The 22,990-nt window shown below is 41.8% G+C and overlaps 2 protein-coding genes across 7 annotated transcripts in view; one reads left to right on the top strand and one right to left on the bottom strand.

Moving 5' to 3' along the window:
- Positions 1–3,977: 3,977 nt before the first annotated feature.
- Positions 3,978–22,990, top strand: part of LOC124009169 (beta-1,3-galactosyltransferase 2-like) — a 33,180-nt gene continuing 14,167 nt past the window's right edge. Inside the window, exons 1-2 of one of the 4 annotated variants that reach the window (XM_046320717.1) lie at positions 3,978–4,024; positions 12,325–12,373. In XM_046320717.1, the coding sequence (XP_046176673.1) occupies positions 12,329–12,373 (45 nt within the window). In that variant the 5' untranslated portion in view covers positions 3,978–4,024; positions 12,325–12,328. Of the gene's footprint in view, positions 4,025–4,118; positions 4,543–12,324; positions 12,374–22,990 lie in introns of those variants that run through there. The other 3 variants (XM_046320716.1, XM_046320723.1, XM_046320720.1) reach the window with 3 other exon arrangements.
- LOC124009167 (parafibromin-like) overlaps positions 4,927–22,990 on the bottom strand; it is a 63,248-nt gene continuing 45,184 nt past the window's right edge. For all 3 annotated transcript variants that reach the window (XM_046320713.1, XM_046320715.1, XM_046320714.1), the window contains 6 exons: positions 12,737–12,772; positions 12,545–12,632; positions 8,699–8,860; positions 6,887–6,987; positions 6,483–6,624; positions 4,927–6,022 (listed from right to left, as the gene is read on the bottom strand). In XM_046320713.1, coding sequence (XP_046176669.1) covers positions 5,986–6,022; positions 6,483–6,624; positions 6,887–6,987; positions 8,699–8,860; positions 12,545–12,632; positions 12,737–12,772 — 566 coding nt within the window. In that variant the 3' untranslated portion in view covers positions 4,927–5,985. The remainder of the gene's footprint in view (positions 6,023–6,482; positions 6,625–6,886; positions 6,988–8,698; positions 8,861–12,544; positions 12,633–12,736; positions 12,773–22,990) is intronic.

The following is a 22,990-nucleotide window of genomic DNA, read 5'->3' on the forward strand; positions in this document are numbered from 1 at the left end:
AAAGAGTGTTGACGTTTCAAGAGAGATGGTTTCGCGATTTCCCCCCTACATTATAATCCATCAATAAAAGGAATTTTGTGTTTTCACTGTAGCCAAGGGTTTCTCAAGCCAGCCATATTTTGGCCAAAGAGTGGATGCTGCCTTCATTAGTGCAGGATTTAGGAACTGGAGAAAAGCCATTGTAAAATGCACAGCACATCAAAACTGCCAAACCCACCACCACTGTGTAACTGTAACAGCACACCAGCTAAATCCAATCCGTGTCCAGTTATCCAGCGCGTGGGGTAAACAGCAGAAATGACGAAAGCTACCTTGCACTGTATGAGAAAGCAACAGCATTGATTGAATCCATTGAGACACACTCAAGCCGATTTGCTGGCAAAGCAGTGGATCACTATAGAGCAGCATTTTTTAAAGTGTTGGATGGAGTGGAGGTTCAGTTTGGTGACCATTTTGACCAGGACAGTCTAAACATTTTGCAAAAGTTGGAAAGAGTGCTTCTCATGGGAGAGTTGGATGAGTCTCTAAATCAGTACCCTGGGCTGAACATAGATTCTCTTTCAGTGCAGTTCCCTCTCTTTCGCAACAAATACCCCTGGAACAGCAGTTGAGTGGCAGCAGAGGTCCTCAGGAGGCTTCCAGTGTAGGTGCGGGGGTTGGTTGACCAAGTTGAGGTGCTGATCAGAATTTTGTCTGTAATGTATATAAAGACAGGCTAGACAGTCTTGAGGGAAAATATCTGCCAGCAATTTGTTGGATCCATCCGTTCTTTTGTTCAGTAGTGTGTATAGAAGTGGTTCAACCTTTTTTGAGTACTGGAACCCCTGCATATTTTGAGCTAAGGCAGGCAAGGTTTTGAGTGGTCCTCGGGGACCTCCACCCCCTCTATATTATATGTAAAGTTAGTGGAATCCTTGTGCTGCTGAATACATTCATTACACTTTTTTATATTTCATGCACCCCTTGCCATTACACCAGGGACCCCTAGGGGTCCACCTACCCTGTTTGAGAACCCCTGGTGTATAGTATGATATTTGTTATTTTGTTTAGTAGTTTTTAGTACATGACAGTACACTTACTAATTATTTATTTAATTTAAAATTGCATACTTTGTGTGACATACTTGTCCATAGCTGTTGTTTGAAGAGTTGAGACACTGACTGAACAATAGCTAAGTATTTCTGAAGAATATTTTGGTTGATTTGTTTGGGTTTTTCATTGAAGTAGTTATTGGGTAACGATGCTTCGTGGGTGACTGTTGTCTGTGTGCAAAGGGTCCCTGTTTCGAGCCGGGGTAGGGGCGAGGGGACGGACTAAAGTGTTACTGTTACACTTGCAAGTAGTTCACAGCCATAGTGAAGAATGATTGTGATGTTTTGAGAAAGCTCTCTTTAGACATGGCTCCATTTTCCTCTAGCTCTCTCAGAAGTCAAAACTGGAATGAAGTTGTCATCACGTCTTGCAGTGAATTTTGCCTCAATGTTTCTCAGAATTGCAGCGGATTCCACAGCACAGTGGTCCTGGCCTCCAAGCATCTTGATCGTGTCACTGAATACGGTCAAGTTTCCATGGACAAAGGCCAGCCAAAGTTCAGTCAGTGGATCTTCGAAAATTGTTCACAGGACAACAGGGCATTTGTCTTCAGAAATAAAAAAGGATTTCAATGGCACATACATTTTCAGCACTCTTTCTAGAGCAGAGAGCATGGACATCCAGCGAACAATACTGTGTCCTAAAATGTTATGGTACTCCTGGCCAACAAACTCACAAAAGCCCTTCATTCTTTCTACTCTGACGGTGAAAATATGAACATATCCAAATATCTTTGTGAGCAGGTACTCAACATCATATCCAAAGCTGTTCTGGCCGTGTTATGATGTGGGCAGGACAACCTAAGCCAATCACCTCCCACTGCGGAGCATTTTTAACTTTGGTATGGACATTGACCCTCCTCAGCCTATTCAGTCCTCCAAAGTTGGTATTTGTTATCGGCAGAGAATGTTTTCCAGGTTACATTTTTGGATGACCACCAGGACCTCAGTTGCAATTCCCTCTTGTGTTGTTTCTCCATTCATTTCAACAAAATCAAGCAGATTTGTTTCCATAGATGCGCTTCCATCATATATCTTACATATCTGACTACTATTGGCAGCAGCTTTAAATGTCCATGATTGGATGCATCAATGGACAGGGACACAAATTCAACCTGGTCTTGGTCCTGTGTTTGCAAAGTAGTTGCCCATGTTGCTAACAAGTTACTCATTATGGCGTCACATTTTGTCCTAGGACATGTAAACTTTGGCTCACAAAGCTTCCGTGTCAATTGTGCTGTGCAGTCCATAGATCTGTAACTATGATTGTGTCACATAGTGTGGTATGCAAAGAAACCCTCCTGCACAGCTAAACCATATTCTTCTTGGGAAGGCTCTACCTTCTTGAAGAATGTGGTGACAGAGGGCATTTCAACACGAGCAATCAGATCTGTTACCATATCTTTACCTTTCCTCCTCTGTCTCCTTCACTCTTCTTCCTCCTCTCCACTACTAATGTTATCCATGAACATTTCTAAATATATTTTCACACTACTTATTATAATGCCAAATAATTAAAATTGTAATCTACAAAAATATTCTCAGAAATAATTGTGCATATTCTCAGAATTAATTGTGCATTCATTTAATATAATCACATCACAAAATAGCCCGTCCACTGCATGTTTACATGTGAACGTTTTTTAACCTAGCTAACATAACAGTAGTTAGCTAACGTTAGCTAGCATAACCTATTTAAAACCTCATAGGGCAGATCTATCTATATAATAAATTGTGATATAACATCACTAGCTAGTATCTCAAACGATTGTAATTTACCTGGCTTGAAAAGACGTTTGTGGTGATGTTGTGGATTCACTTGACACTTGCTAGCTTCTGGACGAGTTTCCCACAGCAGTTTTCTCTAAAACTATCGCGAGCAAATAGTTAGAAGAGTGAATGAAGCTGCTATAGCGAGCAGGCCCCTCTGTTGGCCTAAACAAGCACAACGTGATTGAGACGTCAACCCGTAGGCTCTGCTGCCCGGTCTTTTTTCACTTTTCAGTCTGTTTTTAAAGCAGTTAAAAACGGGGACATTTCCGGGGACAGGCCACCAAAAACGGGGACGGTCCCTGGAAAACGGGGACGTCTGGTCACCCTAACCTACTGGCCTTTCTTGCTATTGCTGGTTGTAAATACAAATACCTGCATACATACTGGATTGATAAGGAATGCTGCTATAACCATTATTATTAGTAGTATAATGATTTAAACATTTTAACAAGTTGGGACAACCCTTCAGTTAACTACTGTACCTATCAACTATCCAGTAGTAGTAATTATGGTTCCTCAAAATACATTTGACATATTACAACGTAGGCTGTGTTACAGCACTACTTTTGGTGTCCCCCTCAGGAATTGCTCTTGAGAAAATGTCATGTAATTGTCCCCTCCAAAGTTGATATCAGATTTTCGCCCGTGAGCATATACCCACATTGGTGATAGAAAGATGAACTGAGGTCCAAACTCGTCAGTAGTGGGTAATGCACCTTAAAATTGTTTGCCAACCGCCAAATAAAGTCCAAGGGAGGAGAGATTACTATAACACGTTTTTACCCTTTTATCTGTGGATTAATTGTCATAGAGGACCTTGAGCATTTCAGTAAAACACCCCAATGTTTATATCCCAGGACAAATTAGCTAGCAACAGCAAGCTAGCTAGATAAATTGCCATAAATGTTTGCTTATCGACCTGTCCCTAAATTCATAGAATTGGTTCAGAGATCGTTTTGATATTTCATCCTGCGTGTCCAGATCGTGTTTGGCGTGGGGGATAAAATCAACATGCGCGCGTTGGCAGAAGCACCCGCGGTCTGGTCAGCATGTCAGTGTGTGGCAAAAGTTAGATATCTAAATCAATGTACAATTGAATTAAAATGACAAAACTCTAAATTAAGGGAGAAGGATAGGCTACAACGACCCCGAGCCAACAGGTAGGCTCCTTTTTAATTTTCCCGAATGGAGTTATTTGTAACTGTAGAATGAGAAAGCGAATGCACTGCAGCCTTAATGAACCCTAGCTAGCTAGCTTGGCTATCTTCGTAAAGGGGGTAGCTGCATCCTAATATGGCGACCGGGTGTGTCGAAATAAGTGGGTGTATGGAAAGCGAATCGGTCCGATTTGTTGGCATTCAAGACCGTTTTGCGTGGCAGATGGACGAGTCAATAACCCGGCGGTCAGTGCTCAATGTTCTAGTTGTGCCTGCCGACTCAGTTCTTCGTACTGTGTATAATTGATGGTCGTGTCGCCGGTGCGGTGGTAACTACGTGGCCATTTTCTCTCACATTACTTTATTTCAAGTAGGTTAGAAGCCTACACAATAAATAACTAATATTTATAACAATCTAGACTGTAATACATAGTCTACTACGGCAACAACCGGAACAGTGCCCTTTACTCCTGCTTGGAAAGTAACGGTAACGGCATGGAAAGTACCTACCCAGAGTGAAAGTAAGTACACGCATACAACGCATGAAGCAACAGTAGCCTAACAGTTACACCTATAATTAACTTTATCAAAAATACGAGAAAATGGTCCTTTTTATAACTGAAAGTGTACAATCATCCTCTGACTTAACGGAAGAAAAAAACAGCTCAATCAAAACCCGTATGCCTTTACAAGTAGTTTTCCTATCTATCTATCTATCTATCTATCTATCTATCTATCTATCTATCTATCTATCTATCTATCTATCTATCTATCTATCTATCTATCTATCTATCTATCTATCTAGATTTTTTTTTTCCTGCTCAGATCATGAGGGCAGGATAAACTTCCAAGTCCAAACAGAAACCCAACTCTGCATGGTAAAGAAAGACAAAGGAGATTTAAACTGCAACACAGACGATACACTTTCCGTCTACCAACTTTTATTAACCATTTGCATTGTGAACACATCAAATAAAGCAATGTCCATCATTCCTTTCATTTGCACAACACCAACTAAAAATCTTTACATCGTCATGTAGTGACCAAAGTAGTGCACAGTTGCAAAAAAAAAAGAAAAGCCGCAAATATTGGAATTTACTGTCGAACATTCAAACCCATCTATCACTGAATCATTAGCTTTGTTATGCATCAAGAATAAGATACCTAGCTTCTTTGATCTTCAAAGTCTGGCATATATCATCATATATACATTTGGATCGCATGGCACGTCACTCAGATGCTCCTTGGCTATAAGACTGCATACCTATGCGCTTTCAAACTAGGATTCTGTCCCAAATTGCACTCTATTCCCTTCATAGAGCACTGTAGTGCACTATTTAGGAAATAGGGTGCCATTTCAGAAGCACTTAGTAAAAAAGTAGAGACAAATGTTCCTATCGTAAGGAAGTAAAAACATCAGAAAATGAAACTGACAGAGGTCTCGTATCCCTTATTGCCAGCAGTGATCCAAAGGGCTTCTTATCCAGCTCATGTTTCACATGGAATTTACAAGATCCATTTCACAAAGGAAATAGTATGGGAAGTTGTTTTCCCCACCTCCATCTATCCATCCCCCTTTCGCTTTCTCTCACTCTTCAATCTGTCTCCACAGTAAAACGCTATACTGTTAGAAAATATAGTTTTGGTATATTGTTTTATATTGTACATAGGAACTTGAAAAACATGGGACGCTCCAACCTCCCCATCCCAATGTCCAGACATACTGTATCTGCTGCTTCTATCTATGGAAACCATGAAGACCAGGTAGAAAGTATTTTCCTGAATGACAATCTGAACACGTGGGTCTATTCTGGATCCCCAAAGTGCTGGTGGGGGGTGTTGTGGGCCCGTGTGTCTCCTTTCTCTTCTAGTGGTAGTCCTGGTGGGGAGGAGGGCTAGGTTTGGGGCGGGAGTTTATAAATGCCTTGACGGGACCTGTGGAGGAAGGAGGCCACGGTCTAGGCTCAGAACCTCAGGTGCGACTTGTGTTTCACCATGTATCTGTAGAGAGAAGCGGAACAGAAGATGGCATGTGGTCAGGAGGAGCTCATGCATTCTACTGTCATCCCATTCAAATATAAATCCCAAATATTTCTATAACCCCAGAGTATATGAAGTTTAAACTTTTACAAAGAATATTATTTAACCCAATGTACAAGAGTGCTAACATTTACATGGAAACATATCTTCCAGGGTTAGGGTCAATTCCATTTCAAATGAGAAAGTAAATCAAATTCCAACACCAGATTTTCCCAATTGAAGAGAATTGGAATTCAGTGCACTTCCATAATTAATTTTAAATAATACATTTTTCAGAAATATTTTAAGTAATTTCATTGAAAGGATAGACCAGTATAGAAAGAGGGAAGGGAGAAGGGTTTTCATAACAAGGTATAGGTGGGTTTGGTATCAACCCCATTGCGTCACGAACATACGTGCACAATGTGCTATCAAAACACACCTGTCGAGGGTCTCCCAGAACTTCAGGAACATGGGCCGGTCGAGATGGCGCTTGTGGTGGCTCAGCTCCAGCACGGTCACGTCCCACTTCTGCACATTGGGGTCCATCTTCTGCTCGTCATACTTCAGATGGAAGGCTCGGACTGCAGGGTGACCACAACCACACACAGTCAATTAGATAGGACCAATACTCATTGAGACATGGGTTGGACAGGTTAGCTCAAATACATTAACTTAAGTCCATCTAAAGGGATCACAGGTTAGTAGCCAAAGAACTGTATGGGTAGCACTTTACAGTTTGAAATAACTGGGTAACCATTTACTTGTAACAAGAAAGACATACATACCTTGTCGAAAGTAATGTGCTACCCCTGTATGTATAAGAGCAAGTGGGAAGAATCTCACTTTTAGCGAAAATGTCCACAGGAGAACCGTCAGGTAGCAGCCAAGGCCAGCCCTTGAACTGCCAGGCAGGGCCTTGCACGAACACTGCCACCACGCGATCCCTGCACAAACACAGTCAACATCAACCTTTAGTGTGAAAACAATTAATACAAAATGAGACCGTTTTGCATGTGTGGCACAAAAAATGGAAGTAAGTTTTGCACAATCTTCACATTGTAAGCCAGATGTAGAGAGGATGTATAGTCATTTGTGGCCATGGGTAAGTTGAGGGGCTGATTGCTCAAGTGGTGTAGCGGTATGTGGATTTGGGACAAGTACTTTCATTTACAGCCGACCATTACCACAATATTGTGAGGTACTGTCGATCCTGTAGTACTGTTGTGTCTACACACACATGTACAAGAAACATATTGCTCTTTAAGAGCATTCCACACCAGGATTGTGCAACATTTGCCCATTACTCATTTCAAAATTCGTCAAATTGGTTGTTGATCATTGCTAGACAAGCATTTTCAGGTCTTGCCATAGATTTTCAAGTAGATTCAAGTCAAAACTAACTTGGCCTCTCGAACATTCGCTGTCTTCTTGTTAAGCAACTCCAATGTATATTTGGCCTTGTGTTTTAGGTTATTGTCCTGCTGAAAGGTGAATTTATCTCCCAGTGTCTGGTGGAAAGGAGACCAGGTTTTTCTTTAGGATCTTACCTGTGCTTAGCTCCATTTCATTTATTTTTCATCCTGAAAAACTCATAACATACACATAACATGATGCAGCCACCACTATGCTTGAACATATGGAGAGTGGTGCTCAGTAGTATGTTTTATTGGGTTTCCCCAAACATAACACTTTGTATTCAGGACAAAAAGTTACTGATTTGCCACATTTTTTACAATATTACTTTAGTGCATTGTTGCAAACAGGATGCATGTTTTTTCAAATTCTGTACAGGTTTCCCTTTCACTGTCAATTAGGTTAGTATTGTGGAGTAACTACAAAGTTGTTTATCCATCCTCGGTTTTCTCCTATCCCAGCCATTTAACTCGTCACAGTTGGCTTCATGGTGAAATCCCTGAGCCGTGTCCTCTACGGCAACAGTTAGCAAGGCTCTGTATCTTTGTAGTGACTGGGTGTATAAACACGCCTTCCAAAGTATAATTAATAATGTTACAACGCTCAAAGAGATATTCAATGTCTGTTTTTTTAATCTACCAATAGGTGCCCTTCTTTGCGAGGCTTTGGAAAACCTCCCTGGTCTTTGTGGTTGAATCTGTGTTTTAAATTCACTGCTCCAATGAGGGACCTTGCAGATAATTGTATGTGTGGGGTACTGAGATGAGGTAGTCATTCAAAAACATGTTAAATACTATTGCACAGAGTCCATGCAATTAGTTAAGCACAATTTAAACTTGCCATAACAGAGGTTTAATACTTATTGACAAGACATTTCAGCTATTAATTCGTAAAACATAATACCCCATAATGACAAAGTGGAATTGAGTGTAGGCCAGTGGGGGAAAAAACCTCAATTTATTCAATTTTAGATTCCAGCTGTAAAAAAAATGTGGAAAAAGTCAAGGGGTGTGAATACTTTCTGAAAATACTATTTATGGAAGATCATGAATGTTCATAATGTGGTCATGTATGGTCCTGGAGACTCACCAGTTCTAAGTGAAGTGTATGTATTGAAGATCATAAATGGTTATGGAGTAGGGTCATGTACGGTCCTGGTGACACAGTGGCCGGTCAATGATACAGAGTGGAATGTATGTATCGAAGATGCCAAATGACCCATGTACGGTGGTGGTGACTCACCAGTCCTGCGGAGCTAGTTTTAGGGGCTGGTCGATGACCCTGTAGGGCACGGTGACGCTGAGCGTGGCCCCCCCGGGCTGGATCTGGTCCTTGCGTCTCTGGAGCAGCACCTCGTTGTCCCGCTGGATGCCCTGCTTCTTCTTCTCCTCCGGCGTCACGAACCTCACGGAGAGGGGAGGGAGAAGAGTAATGGCTAATGCATACGATACAAAACCTCCGTCAAGAAAGCATTATTGTTAGCAAGGCAATGTTTTTTTATATAAGTCCAACACGTGTGAAGCTTGTTTTTTAATGAAACGTTTATTGGTACATGTGGATAAATGTTGCAGTCTTGTGTGTGATAGGACACTTAAGATGAAGTTACTAATTAATGAAGTGTCCTAATTAATGAAGTGTTATTATTCGTTTCCAGCACAGCTATTTTAGCCCAGTCTGAATTGTTCCCACTCCTTCCCTCCATTTCCTTTCTAGCATGCTAGCATACAAAACAAGTCCTACAATCTTCTGCTACCCATCAAACTAACTATAGCCTACATACCAAAACAAATGACATCCCCGTAGTTTGTTGTTGCCCGTTTTAAAACTTGGTTACTGCGAGCATGCTAGCCTCTCCACACACACAATACAAGACCTACTGTACAGTATAGCCGAGTATATGTATAGATAATATAATAATATATGCCATTTAGCAGACGCTTTTATCCAAAGCGACTTACAGTCATGTGTGCATACATTCTACGTATGGGTGGTCCCGGGAATCGAACCCACTACCCTGGCGTTACAAGCACCATGCTCTACCAACTGAGCTACAGAAGGACAGATGACATACCACCACAAAAAAGTGCGCATCCCCCCGTTTTTCACGCTTTATTTGGTCTGTTTACAAATGCAAATCTACACAGAGTCGGGCAGTAGACTGGGTTGGTAGCCAAGAGTCATTCATTTGGCACTAAACCAGAAACTCCGTGAAACAGGGAGGAACTTCCTGGACTTGAGCCAATAATAAACGCTAAGTTTTAAAACACTTCCGGGAATCCCTCACAAAGCATACCAGACTAGGGTTTGGAAAGTCAATGGGAGAAGTGAAAAAGTCTAGTTTTTCCAAATCTAAAAAAGGCACAGTCTACCTAGAGATTTGTGTCATTGTCTTAAAGGCCCAGTGCAGTCAATGTGATTTGGAAAGTATTCAGACCCCTTCCCTTTTCCCAAAATTTGTTACGTTACAGCCTTATTCTAAAATTGATCAAATAAAAATCCTCAATCCACACACAATACCACAATTACAAAGCGAAAACAGGCTTTTTTTTGCAAATGTAAGAATAAAAATGTAAATAAGTATTCAGACCCTTAGCTATGAGACTCAGGTGCATCCTGTTTCCAATGATCATTCTTGATGTTTCTACAACTTGGAGTCCACCTGTGGTAAATTCAATTGATTGGACATGATTTGGAAAAGGCATGCACAGATCTGGGAAAGGGTGCTAACAAATGTCTGCAGCATTGAATGTCCAATAAAACATTCTTAAATGGAAGAAATATCCTAGAGCTGGCCACCCGGCCAAACTGGGTAATCGGGGGGAAAAGAGCCATGGTCACGGAGGTGACTAATAACCCAATGGTCACTGACAGCTCCAGAGTTCCTCTGTGGAGATGGGAGAACCTTCCAGAAGGACAACCATCTCTGCAGCACTTCACCAATCAGACCTTTATGGTAGACTGGCCAGATGGAAGCCATTACATAATATAAAAACAGATGGCAAACTCCAAGCGGGTAGTCAAAAGGCACCTAAAGGACTGACCACGAGAAACAAGATTCTTTGGTCTGATGAATCCAAGATCGAACTCTTTGGCCTGAATGCCAATCGTCACATCTGGAGGAAACCTGGCACCATCCCTATGGTGAAGTATGGTGGTGGCAGCATTGTGCTGTGTGGGTGTTTATCAGCAGCAGGGACTAGGAGACGAGTCAGGATTGAGAGAAAGATGAACGGAGCAAAGTACAAAGAGATCCTTGGTGAAAACCTGCTCAAGAGCGCTCAGGACCTCAGACTGGGGCGACGGTTCACCTTCCAACAGGACAACGACAAAGCACACAGTCGAGACAGAGCATGTGTGGCTTCGGGACAAGTCTCTGAATGTCCTTGAGTGGCCCAGCCAGAGCCCAGACTTGAACCCAATCGAACATCTCTGGAGAGATCTGAAAATAGCTGTGCAGCGACACTCCCCATCCAACATGACAGCTTGAGAGGATCTGCCGAGAAGAATGGGAGAAACTCCCCAAATACAGGTGTGCCAAGCTTGTTGGTCACACCCAAGACAATTTGAGGCTGTAATTGCTGTCAAAGGTGCTTCAACAAAGTACTGATTAAAGGTTCTGAATACTTATGTAAATGTTATGTTAAGTTTTATTTTTAATACATTAGCATACATTTCTAAAAACCTGTTTATGCTTTGTCATTATGGGGTATTTTGTGTAGATTGATAAAAACATACAATATAATCAATTTTAGAATAAGGCTAACAAAATGTGGAAAAAGTCCAGGGGTCTGAATACTTTTAGAACACACTGTATACACAGTAGCAGTCAAAACTTGACACCTACAAGGGTTTCTCTCTTCATTTGTATTATTTTCTACATTGTAGAACAATAGAGAAGACCTCAAAACTATGAAATGACACATATGGAATCATAAAAAAAAGTGTTAAACAAATCAAAATATATTATATGAGATTCAGCCGCCCTTTGCCTTGGATAGCTTTCAACACTCTTGGCATTCTCTAAAACCAGCTTCATGAGGTAGTCACCTAGAATGCATTAACAGGTGTTGCCTTGTTAAAAGTTCATTTGTGGAATTTCTTTCCTTCTTAATGCATTTGAGCCAATCAGTTATGTTGTGACAAGGTAGGGGTGGTATACTGAAGATGGCCCTATTTAGTAAAATTCCGTATTATGGCAAGAACAGCTCAAATAAGCAAAGAGAAACGACAGTCCATCATTACTTTAAGACATGGTCAGTCAATCCTGAAAATGTCAAGTTTCTTCAAGTGCAGTTGCAAAAACCAATCACTATATTAAAACTGGCTCTCATGAGGACCGCCACAGGAAAAGACCCAAAGTTATTCTCTGCAGCAGAGGTAATTTCATTAGTTACCAGACTCATAAATTGCAGCCCAAATAAATGCTTCACAAGATTCAAGTAACAGACATCAAAATTAACTGTTCAGAGGAGACTGTGTGAATCAGGCCTTCATGGTCAAATTGCTGTAAAGAAACGTCCACTAAAGACTAAAGGACATCAATAAGAAGTAGAGACTTGCTTGGGCAAAGAAACTCTACAATTGATTTTAGACCGGTGGAAATCTGTCCTTTTTGAGTCCAAATTTGAGATTCTTGGTTCCAACCGCTGTGCCTTTGTGAGACGCAGAGTAGGTGAACGGATGATCTCTGCATGTGTGGTTCCCACCGTGAAGCATGGAGGTGTGATGGTGCTTTGCTAGTGACACAGTCAGTGATTTATTTAGAATTCAAGGCACACTTAACCAGCATGGCTACCACAGCATTCTGCAGCGATACGCCATCCCATCTGGTTTGCGCTTAGTGGGACTATCATTTGTTTTTCCAACAGGACTATGACCCAACACACCTCCAGGCTGTGCAAAGGCTATTTGACCAAGGTGAGTGATGGAAAACCGCATCGATGACCTGGCCTCCACAATCACCTGCCCTCAACCCAATTAAGATGGTTTGGAATGAGTTGGAATGCAGAGTGAAGGAAAAGCAGCCAACAAATGCTCAGCAACTAAAGGAAATCCTGGCGCATGCACGTGCACACACAGTCTACTTACTTGAGGTCCTGCAGTAGGTCCTTTGCATTGAGCATGGTGATGAGGGATGTGGTGGCCGCTGGGATGATTACGATGGGAGTCCGAGAGCCTTTAATGAAACGAACACAATGTATATGTTTAGTTAATCTATTACCATTTAATCACCATTCATCAATAACACTTGCACATACACACTGTCGTAGCAGTACATACCCTTCTTTTGATTTGGTGGGGGTCTGGCTTGGGAAACTGGAGGAGAAAAATAAATAATAAGTGACAGCAAGAACCGATATCCTATTATGAGCCATGTGCTGCAAAAAGTATCACATTTGACAGATGAGACACACTGAACAGAGGAAATGACAGCTCTGGCTTGTGTCCTGAATTAAGTGAAACGGACAGGCATAAACCAGGTAAAGTTAATGCACTAATTTTCTGATCATTAAAAAAAAAAACCTTCCAAGGAGTTAGTTTACCTCAGACACGCACATCTGTAACGATGTCAGTTTGTCTGGTTCCAAGACCAGCTTTAGCCATTGGATCCAATGAGTAGTGGAGCAGCTACTCTTGGTATGTTTTGTATGTTTCACAGAAGCAAAGCGCCTGTCTTTATTGTAGTTAAAACACGGATATCCACAAAGCATCTCTGTCCCGAAATCAGGTCACCCCATCAATATAATCTTATTCATTAAAATCTAAAAGGCAAATCTGATCCTATATGAGCACTCCTACCCAGAGCTCATCTAACAGAGCAATGTGTTTGATATGAAGAGCCTTGCGAGCTACAGTAGTTGCAGGCCTAGTGAGACTTCCAAAAATAGATTTGCTGTTTTGTTTTTAACGCTCACATCTCTTTTCAACCGTTTTCCCACCAAGGACACAAAACAGAATTGATCCTACTTTGATTATTAAGAGCTTACTTGACACGAGAGATGAGACAGCGTGTTGCATTAATGCAAAAACAAAGAATAAGCAAAAGGGAAAGACATTGAAATTTGGGGTTCACAAATAAAAGAGAAGAAACACTCATTAAATAGACATAACACTCCAAAATCAAAATGTGTCAGATAGATGACCACTTGAGTTATGACTGAGTCCACAAACCAGGCCATTATTAAAGATGCAGCTATATCCCACAATTCAAAATGAATGGAATAATAGGCACCATGTAACTTCCAGATTTGCTGTGCTTATCTTTTCCATTTTTGGGGGGATTGGAGGCAGCTGGGTCACCCTTTTTTAGCCGTTTGCAGTCCTCTCATTGGCAGAATTAACATCTTTCAGTTGCGCGGTCTGATGGAGCTGGTCTGCCCGGCTCTCCCACACAGCTCCCAGGCAGTCACTTGTCAATCTTTTGAACTGATGCGAAGTCAGAACACTTGTCTTGTAACTAACCTAAAAACAATGTTTACGCTCTCCTTTTCACGTAGGCTATTTTTGTTTTGATCACATCAGAAGCTCTAGTTTCCCATATGCACGGTTTCATTCAACTGTGTTGCCGCTCTTGCACCTATTGTGGAAATTGATGTATACCCGAGAGAGACTAATTTCTTCAAACAATCACCTTTATTTAATATTAATTATTACAATAATGCAGTTGGTCGGCCACACACTAAAAGGTGTTTTGCCGAGAGCTTAACCTTTAATGAAAAAAAAAAATCTTATAGGGGACCCAAAAATGCGTAGTCATGGTTGCTTCCACCTCCACATGCAGATCGGGGGCACCATCCTGGGTTCATCCTGTGGTCACCTGCACCCGGTGCCATTTCCCAGATGCAAGAATGATTGGACACAATATGGGATTGTTCTACTCCGCCAGGCTCTGTCTGTCTATCTCGGGTCACACACATCACATCTACGGAATGCCAGCTGTAGGTAAATTGTCAACTCAAGCCCCAGAGGCCCAACTCAGTCCCAGACACAGATGAGTACTCATCATAGATATTCGATGCATAAACAGTTTTAAACAATCTTGCGGTTGCTTATTTCCTAAATGGGAGAGGAAAAAAAAGAACGCTATTTGATGAATATTAGGAGTACAGTAATACTTGACATGTTTTGGAAAGCTCAAATTACCCCCTTGATGGTTATGATGGGGAGAAAATCAGAGCTGTAAATGGTTTAACTTGTAGCCAAGGCTTTATAGCCAATATGGTTAATTATGGCTGACATTGGTTACAATCTGCCACAAAACCAATGTTGCCAGCCAAGGTATACCAGGAGATAATAGGCCTAGTTGGACAAGGCTATCTGAATGTGTACTATGAAAGTTAGAGGTAGCCTAAACATTCATTATTTAATAGAAGAAAAAAAAACTGACTAAAATGGCTGTGACTAAAACTAGACCAGTCCAGAGTTTGTCAACTGATAACTAAAACTAAAAGGATGAAATTACTCAAATGTGACTTAAGACTAAATGGTGTAAAGACTAAAACTAAACAAAAAAAGCTGCAAAAATTAACACTGCTTTATACCCTCCAGTGGCTCAGCGGTCTAAGGCACTGCATCTCAGTGCTATATGCGTCACTACAGACCCTGGTTTGATTCCAGGCTGTATCACAACCGGCTGTGATTGGGAGTCCCATAGGGTGGCGCACAATTGGCCCAGCGTCGTCCGGGTTAGGGTTTGGCTGGGGTAGGCCCATCATTGTAAATAAGAATTGGATCTTAACTGACTAGCCTTAAATTAAAAATACACTGCTCAAAAAAAAGGGGAACACTTAAACAACACAATGTAACTCCAAGTCAATCACACTTCTGTGAAATCAAACTGTCCACTTAGGAAGCAACACTGATTGACAATACATTTCACATGCTGTTGTGCAAATGGAATAGACAATAGGTGGAAAGTATAGGCAATTAGCAAGACACCCCCAATAAAGGAGTGGTTCTGCAGGTGATAACCACAGACCACTTCTCAGTTCCTATGCTTCCTGGCTGATGTTATGGTCACTTTTGAATGCTGGCGGTGCTTTCACTCTAGTGATAGCATGAGACGGAGTCTACAACCCACACAAGTGGCTCAGGTAGTGCAGCTCATCCAGGATGGCACATCAATATGAGATGTGGCAAGAAGGTTTGCTGTGTCTGTCAGCGTAGTGTCCAGAGCATGGAGGCGCTACCAGGAGACAGACCAGTACATCAGGAGACGTGGAGGAGGCCGTAGGAGGGCAACAACCCAGCAGCAGAACAGCTACCTCCGCCTTTGTGCAAGGAGGAGCAGGAGGAGCACTGCCAGAGCCCTGCAAAATTACCTCCAGCAGGCCACATGTGCATGTGTCTGCTCAGACGGTCAGAAACAGACTCCATGAAGGTGGTATGAGGGCCCGACGTCCACAGGTGGGGGTTGTGCTTACAGCCCAACACCATGTAGGACGTTTGGCATTTGCCAGAGAACACCAAGATTGGCAAATTCCGGTGCCCTGTGCTCTTCACAGATGAAAGCAGGTTCACACTGAGCACATGTGACAGACGTGACAGTCTGGAGGCGCCGTGGAGAACATTCTGCTGCCTGCAACATCCTCCAGCATGACCGGTTTGGCGGTGGGTCAGTCATGGTGTGGCATTTCTTTGGGGGGCCCGCACAGCCCTCCATGTGCTCGCCAGAGGTAGCCTAACTGCCATTAGGTACCGAGATGAGATCCTAAGACCCCTTGTGAGACCATATGCTGGTGTGGTTGGCCCTGGGTTCCTCCTAATGCAAGACAATGCTAGACCTCATGTGGCTAGAGTGTGTCAGCAGTTCCTGCAAGAGGAAGGCATTGATGCTATGGACTGGCCCGCCCGTTCCCCAGACTTGAATCCAATTGAGCACTTCTGGGACATCATGTCTCGCTCCATCCACCAACGCCATGTTGCACCACAGACTGTCCAGGAGTTGGCGGATGCTTTAGTCTAGTTCTGGGAGGAGATCCCTCAGGAGACCATCCGCCACCTCATCAGGAGCATGCCCAGGCGTTGTAGGGAGGTCATACAGGCACGTGGAGGCCACACACACTACTGAGCCTCATTTTGACTTGTTTTAAGGACATTACATCAAAGTTGGATCAACCTGTAGTGTGATTTTCCACTTTAATTTTGAGTGCGACTCCAAATCCAGACCTCCATGAGTTGATAAATTTGATAATTTGTGTGATTTTGTTGTCAGCACATTCAACTATGTAAAGAAAAAAGTATTTAATAAGAATATTTCATTCATTCAGATCTAGTATGTTTTATTTTAGTGTTCCCTTTTTTTTGAGCAGTGTACATTTAAAAAAAAAAAGTGTTCATTTCTCCAGGCCAGCATTTGTGATGTCTGCTTTTTTATCAAACCGAGCTCATCTATTAATCTACACAATCAGAGTAGTGGAAATGTGTAACATTCTGCCTGTCAGGCTATCTGTTACGAAATCCCTGCCGGAGACCCTTAGCACACCATCTCGCAGCTTTCTGTCAGGGATACAAACTCTGCAACTTTCTATTTGTATTGCTTTTAATCTTTTTAATGAATTTATCTTATTAACAATTTGTTCTAGCTAGCTATGTGTGTAGGTAGCTATCAAGTAATGCCTTTGTGTAGAGCTATTTAGTAATACCTGTATGTGCAGGTAGCATATCAATATTCAAAATGAGTCCTTCCTTTGTTAATAGCCTTGTTGCTCTACTTGTGCTATCAGTTACTGTATTGTGTACAGTGCATTCATTACCTCGGTTTCTTTTGTTTCAGAAACACTACCTTTCCATGTACATTTAATCCGTGTGTGTGTCAATAAAGTACCCATGCCTGTGTAACTGAGGTTGCCTTATTCACCTCTAACTGGGGGAGGTGCTAGTGGGTCACAGATCAGCCCAAACAGAGATTAGCTCTTTCATGATCGCTCACAACGTGGACGCACACTACATGCACAGGGCATTGTCATGCTGAAACAGGAAAGGTCCTTCCACAAACTGTTGCCACAAAGTTGGAAGCACAGAATTGTTTGGAATGCCATAGTATGCTGTAGCATTCAGATTCCCCTTCACTGGAACTATGGGGCCTAGCCCAAAGCATGAAAAACAGCCCCAGACCATTATTCCTTCTCCGCTAAACTTTACAGTTGGTAGTATGCATTGGGGCAGGTACCGTTCTCCCGGCATCTTCAAAACACAGATTTGTCCGTCGGACTGCCAGATGGTGAAGCGTGATTCATCACTCCAAAAGAACGCGTTTCCACTGCTCCAGGGTCCAATGGTGGTGAGCTTTACACTACTCCAGCCGACGCGTGGCATTGCGCATGGTGATCTTAGGCTTGTGTGTGGCTGCTTGGCCATAGCAACCCATTTCATGAAGCTTCTGACAAACAGTTCTTGTAATGAAGTTGCTTCCAGAGGCAGTTTGGAACTCGGCAGTGAGTGTTGTAACCGAGGACATAATTTTTGCGTACTGCGCGCTTTAGCACTCTCCGGTCCAGCTCTGAGCTTGTGTGGCCTACCACGTTGCGTCTGAGCAGTTATTGTGAAGTGGAAACATCTACAAGCAACAATAGAACTTAGTTGCCCAGGGCAGCGCTAGCAGGGCAGAAATTTGACGAACTGATTTGTGGAAAGGTGGCATCCTATGACGATTGCAGACTGTGTGCTCGATTTTAAACACTTGCCAGCAACGAATCCACAAATTTGAAGGGGTGTCCACATACTTTTGTATATTCAGTGCATGTCACACAAAAACACACACACACAGAGAATGTGACTTCTCTACACAGCCATAGAGATGCCGAATAACAGAAGGGGATAGCAAAACAGACATGCGATTCATTACGCTGCACAAAGACCGGGGAAGGGGTGACCTTCAGCTCTGGACCTCATGTTCTTCTCATTTCCACGATAACTGCCATGTGTGGGAACAATGACAGACGCTTGATGGCAGCTGCTAAACACTTGTCTGACCGCGTAGGATGCCGATCACAGGACGTTTATAACGTTGACGTTTGGCAGCTCTCCTTTCATGAACAATTCCATATACGCATCTAGATCCATAGCCTCCGATACATTTTAGTGTGATTTGATTTGTGGAACGAATTAATGCGATTTGGTTTATTACCATCTGCTGCTGATGGGAGGACTTCTCAAAGTAGAGTGTGTAGGCATTAGGGGTGGGGGCAATTTATACTTTTATTCCCCTCACTTATCTGAAAGTTGTCATTTTTGCAGATCAAATGTTGTTGAGCTACTACTGTCAATATTCGTCTTTAGAAATTAGCATGGCATTTAGCCAATGTATATATTTGAGCTTTGAATTTATTGCAGTCAAAACAGGGTGTGAGAGAATGCACCTCAAGGCTTAAAGAGATTCATAGACAGAACTCTGCAGGGGAGTGAAAGAGATAAGAAACAAGTCAGATTACTGCTGAGCCCTTAGAAAACATTGGAACTATATTTCGCTCCTGCAAGTTTGTATAACTGTATATGCATGGGCTTAGTCTTATGAGTAGGTGTTGATGTAGGCAGTTACATCACTATGGGCAAGCATAATAAAAGCAACTTGGACTTTTCCTATTTTGCAGAACTCGGGAGAGACATCAGTTGTATGTTTGATCTTTGACTTCTGTCTACAGCTGTATTGATTAAAACTGATATGATTTACAAGTGCACATTTTGACTATTCATTATTAAATAGAAGCCCAAGAAAAGAAGCCCAACAGTGGCTAGCTTCACAACACATAACCCGGTCCGGTCGAGCCTCACTAGTCAGATGAAGCTAGCTGGCAACTTATGTTAGCTTTGGGCAACAGGGTTAAGCAGCTGGCTAGCCATTTGTTTTCATGAACCGATGTTCAATTTCAATAGGCGAACAACAAGTGGCAACCTAGTTAATACTTAATCACAAGGATTCCTAAATCATTGCTAAGAATAATGAAAATGACTGCAGTTTCTACTGGTCATTGTTTTCAGGCTGGTTGTATTAGTGCTTGATTGGTACCAAGCTAAAGCTAGCTACTCCAGAAGTTGCAGTCAAACAAACAATGCTTTTATTACTAACACGGTATTGTAAACACATAATTCGTGACGAGTGTTTGCACAGCTTTGACAGTGCTACAGTATCAACTTTGACACGCAATGAGCCAAACGGCGTTCCATAGTATGCATGTCGTGAAGCTAATAGCAGTGACGCTATTACTGTGTAACTCCGGTAGGGCAACATCTGAAAAATAGAGCACTTGGTAGTGTGTACTTGTGCTCGACCAGTCGGCGAAAGCCAACGTCACACACACGACAGAGAACGGTTGATTGTAAGGGCAATGAATTCCATTCGCCTTTGAGTTGTCTTGCTAAAATGTTCTTACTCTTTCAAATGACTGCTTGATCTACACAGCCGACATTGTGGGCTTGGTTAGGAATGCTGTGTTGCATGTGAAGCGAAAAATCTTTCTTGCCATTATTACGTCATGTACCCACGTTATATAGGTATGCACGTTAGCTTTGACATCAGTTTTTAACATCGCCGTTAAACTAGATATCGGCCGATACCAATGTTGGCATTTTTTTTTAGCTAATATTAGCCGATTCCGACATGTTCACCGATATATCGTGCACCTCTAGTTTAGACCAGGAATCCCCAACTATTTGCACCCACAATTTTTTGGCATATACTTTTTTAAATTGTTGGACATAAGACTGAGAATCAAGAAATCAGCACCAAGTGATTAACATTTTGGATACCTTTTCCCAAATATTCCAACAGAATTTTTTTTGTCTATCAGCCACTGTTGCAAGTAGAAATGAAAAATCTACCAGCCACCCAGATTTTTTTCAACAAAAAAATCAAGCGCAACATGCCTGGTCCCAAATTTCACGAGCTGAAATAAGATACCAGAAATGTTCCATGCACAAAAAACCTGTTTCTAAGACTGTGTACAAATTAGTTCACATCCCTGTTAGTGAGCATATCTCCTTTGTCAAGATAACCCATCCATCTGACAGGTGTTGCAAATTAAGAAGCTGCTTAAACAGCATATTCATTACACAGGTGCACCTTGTGCTGGGGACAATAGGAGGCCATTAAAATGCTTAGTTATGCCACAAATGTCAAGTTGAGGGAGCGTGCAATTGGCATGCTGAAGTCCACCAGGCATGTACCAGGCAGATGGTGTTGTGTGAGCGAGCAGTTTTCTGTTATCAACGTGGCGGTGGGGTTATAGTATGGGCAGGCATAAGCTACGGACAACATACACAATTGCATTTTATCGATGGCAATTTGAATGCACAGCGATACCGTGACGAGATCCTGAGGCAAATTGTCATCCAATTCATCCAGCCGCCATTTCCTTATGTTTCAGCATTATAAAGCACGACCCCATGTCGCAAGAAACTGTACACAATTTCTGAAAGCCGAAAATTTGCAAGTTCTTCCATGGCCTGCATACTCAGACATGTCTCCCATTGAGGATATTTGGGACACTCTGGATCGATGTGTTCCAGTTCCCGCCAATATCCAGCAACTCTATGCAAAGGAGATGGGTCACACTGCATGAGGTAAATGTTGGTGAAAGTATTCAGACCCCTCGACTCTTCACATTTTGTTACATTACAGCCTTGTTCTAAAATGGATTTAGTTAACTTCTCTAGGGTAGGGGGCAGCATTGGGAATTTTGGATGAAAAGCGTGCCCAAATTAAACTACTACTCAGCCATAAAAACCAGAATATGCATATAATTAGTAGATTTGGATAGAAAACACTGAAGTTTCTAAAACTGTATGCGAGTATAACAGAACTCATAAGGCAGGCAAAAACCTGATAAAAAAATCCAACCAGGAAGTGAGAAATCTGAGGTGTGTAGTTTTACAACTCATTGCCTATCGAATATACAGTGTCTATGGGGTCATATTGCACTTGCTAAGGCTTCCACTAGATGTCAACCGTCTTTAGAACCTTGTTTGAGGCTTCTACTGTGAAGTTGGGGCGAATGAGAGGGTATAGAGTAAGGTCTCTCCCAGAGTGCCATGAGCTGACCATGAGGGTCCCTGGTTCGCGCCCGGGTATGGGCGAGGGGACGGTTTAAAATTATACTGTTACACGTTCACGTGCGAGTTAGCTTGCGTTCCATTGCAATTCTAAAGATAAAGGAATTCTCCGGTTATAACATTGGAGATATGTTAAAAACATCCTAAAGATTGATTCTATACATAGTTTGACATGTTTCTACAGACTAACGGAACTTTGACTTTGTCTGCCCCTAGTGATCGCGCCTCATGAATTTTGATGACTGGGCTGAACGCGCAAACAAAAAGGGGGTATTTGGACATAAATGGACTTTATCGAACAAATCAAACATTTATTGTGGACCTGGGAGTGCATTATGGTGAAGATCAAAGTGAATATTTAATGCTATTTCTGACTTCTGTTGACTACACAACATGGCGGATATCTGTTTGGGTTGTTTTTGTCTGAGCGCTGTACTCAGATTATTGCATTGTTTGCTTTTTCCGTAAAGTTTTAAAAATCTGACACAGCGGTTGCATCGGAAAATTCCAGGCATAGCAGTTGTATCCTTAAGCAATGTTTATCATGACTATTTCTGTAAATTGATGTGGCTTTCTGCAAAATCACCGGATGTTTTGGAACTACTGAACATAATGTGCCAATGTAAACTCAGATTTTGATATAAATATGAACTTTACCGAACAAAACATACATGTATTGTGTAACATGAAGTCCTATGAGTGTCATCTGATGAAGATCAAAGGTTAGCAATTCATTTTCTCTATTTCTGACTCGTAAAGCCTTTTTGAAATTGGACACTGTGGCTGGATTCACAACAAGTGTATCTTTAAAATGGTGTAAAATAATGGTGTGTTTGAGGAATTTTAATTATGGGATTTCTGTTTTGAATTTGGCGCCCTGCTGTTTCACTGGCTGTTGATGAGGTGGGACACTAACGTCCCACATACCCTAGTGAAGTTAAGTAAATGTGATTAGAGCATTGGACTAGTAACCGGAAGGTTGCAAGTTCAAACCCTCGAGCTGACAAGGTACAAATCTGTCGTTCTGCCCCTGAACAGGCAGTTAACCCACTGTTCCTAGGCCATCATTGAAAGTAAGAATTTGTTCTTAACTGACTTGCCTAGTTAAATAAAGGTTAAAGAAAAAATTGCAAACATTTCTAAAACGTGTTTTTGCATTGTTGTGTGTATTTATTAGGGGGAAACAATTTAATCCATTTTAGAATAAGGCTGTAACAAAAATGTGAAAAAGTCCAGGGGTCTGTATGCACTGTAATATGAATTGTAACTCAGTATAATATTTTAAATTGTTTTAAAATTGTTGTTCAGTGTAAAACAATAAATATATTATTAAGTAGTAATATGGTATAGTGGCTCACTTTGTAGATATTCAAGTAAATAAAAATAATCTATGAATGAACTTCACTTATTGCACACAGCTCCCCTGCCAGGCAGTGTGGGATATAGGATTCATATTTCTTTGTGCAATTAGCTGCTGTGAAACAA

This window comes from Oncorhynchus gorbuscha, linkage group LG22, assembly GCF_021184085.1.
Source record: "Oncorhynchus gorbuscha isolate QuinsamMale2020 ecotype Even-year linkage group LG22, OgorEven_v1.0, whole genome shotgun sequence".
Classification (NCBI taxonomy): Eukaryota; Metazoa; Chordata; class Actinopteri; order Salmoniformes; family Salmonidae; genus Oncorhynchus; species Oncorhynchus gorbuscha.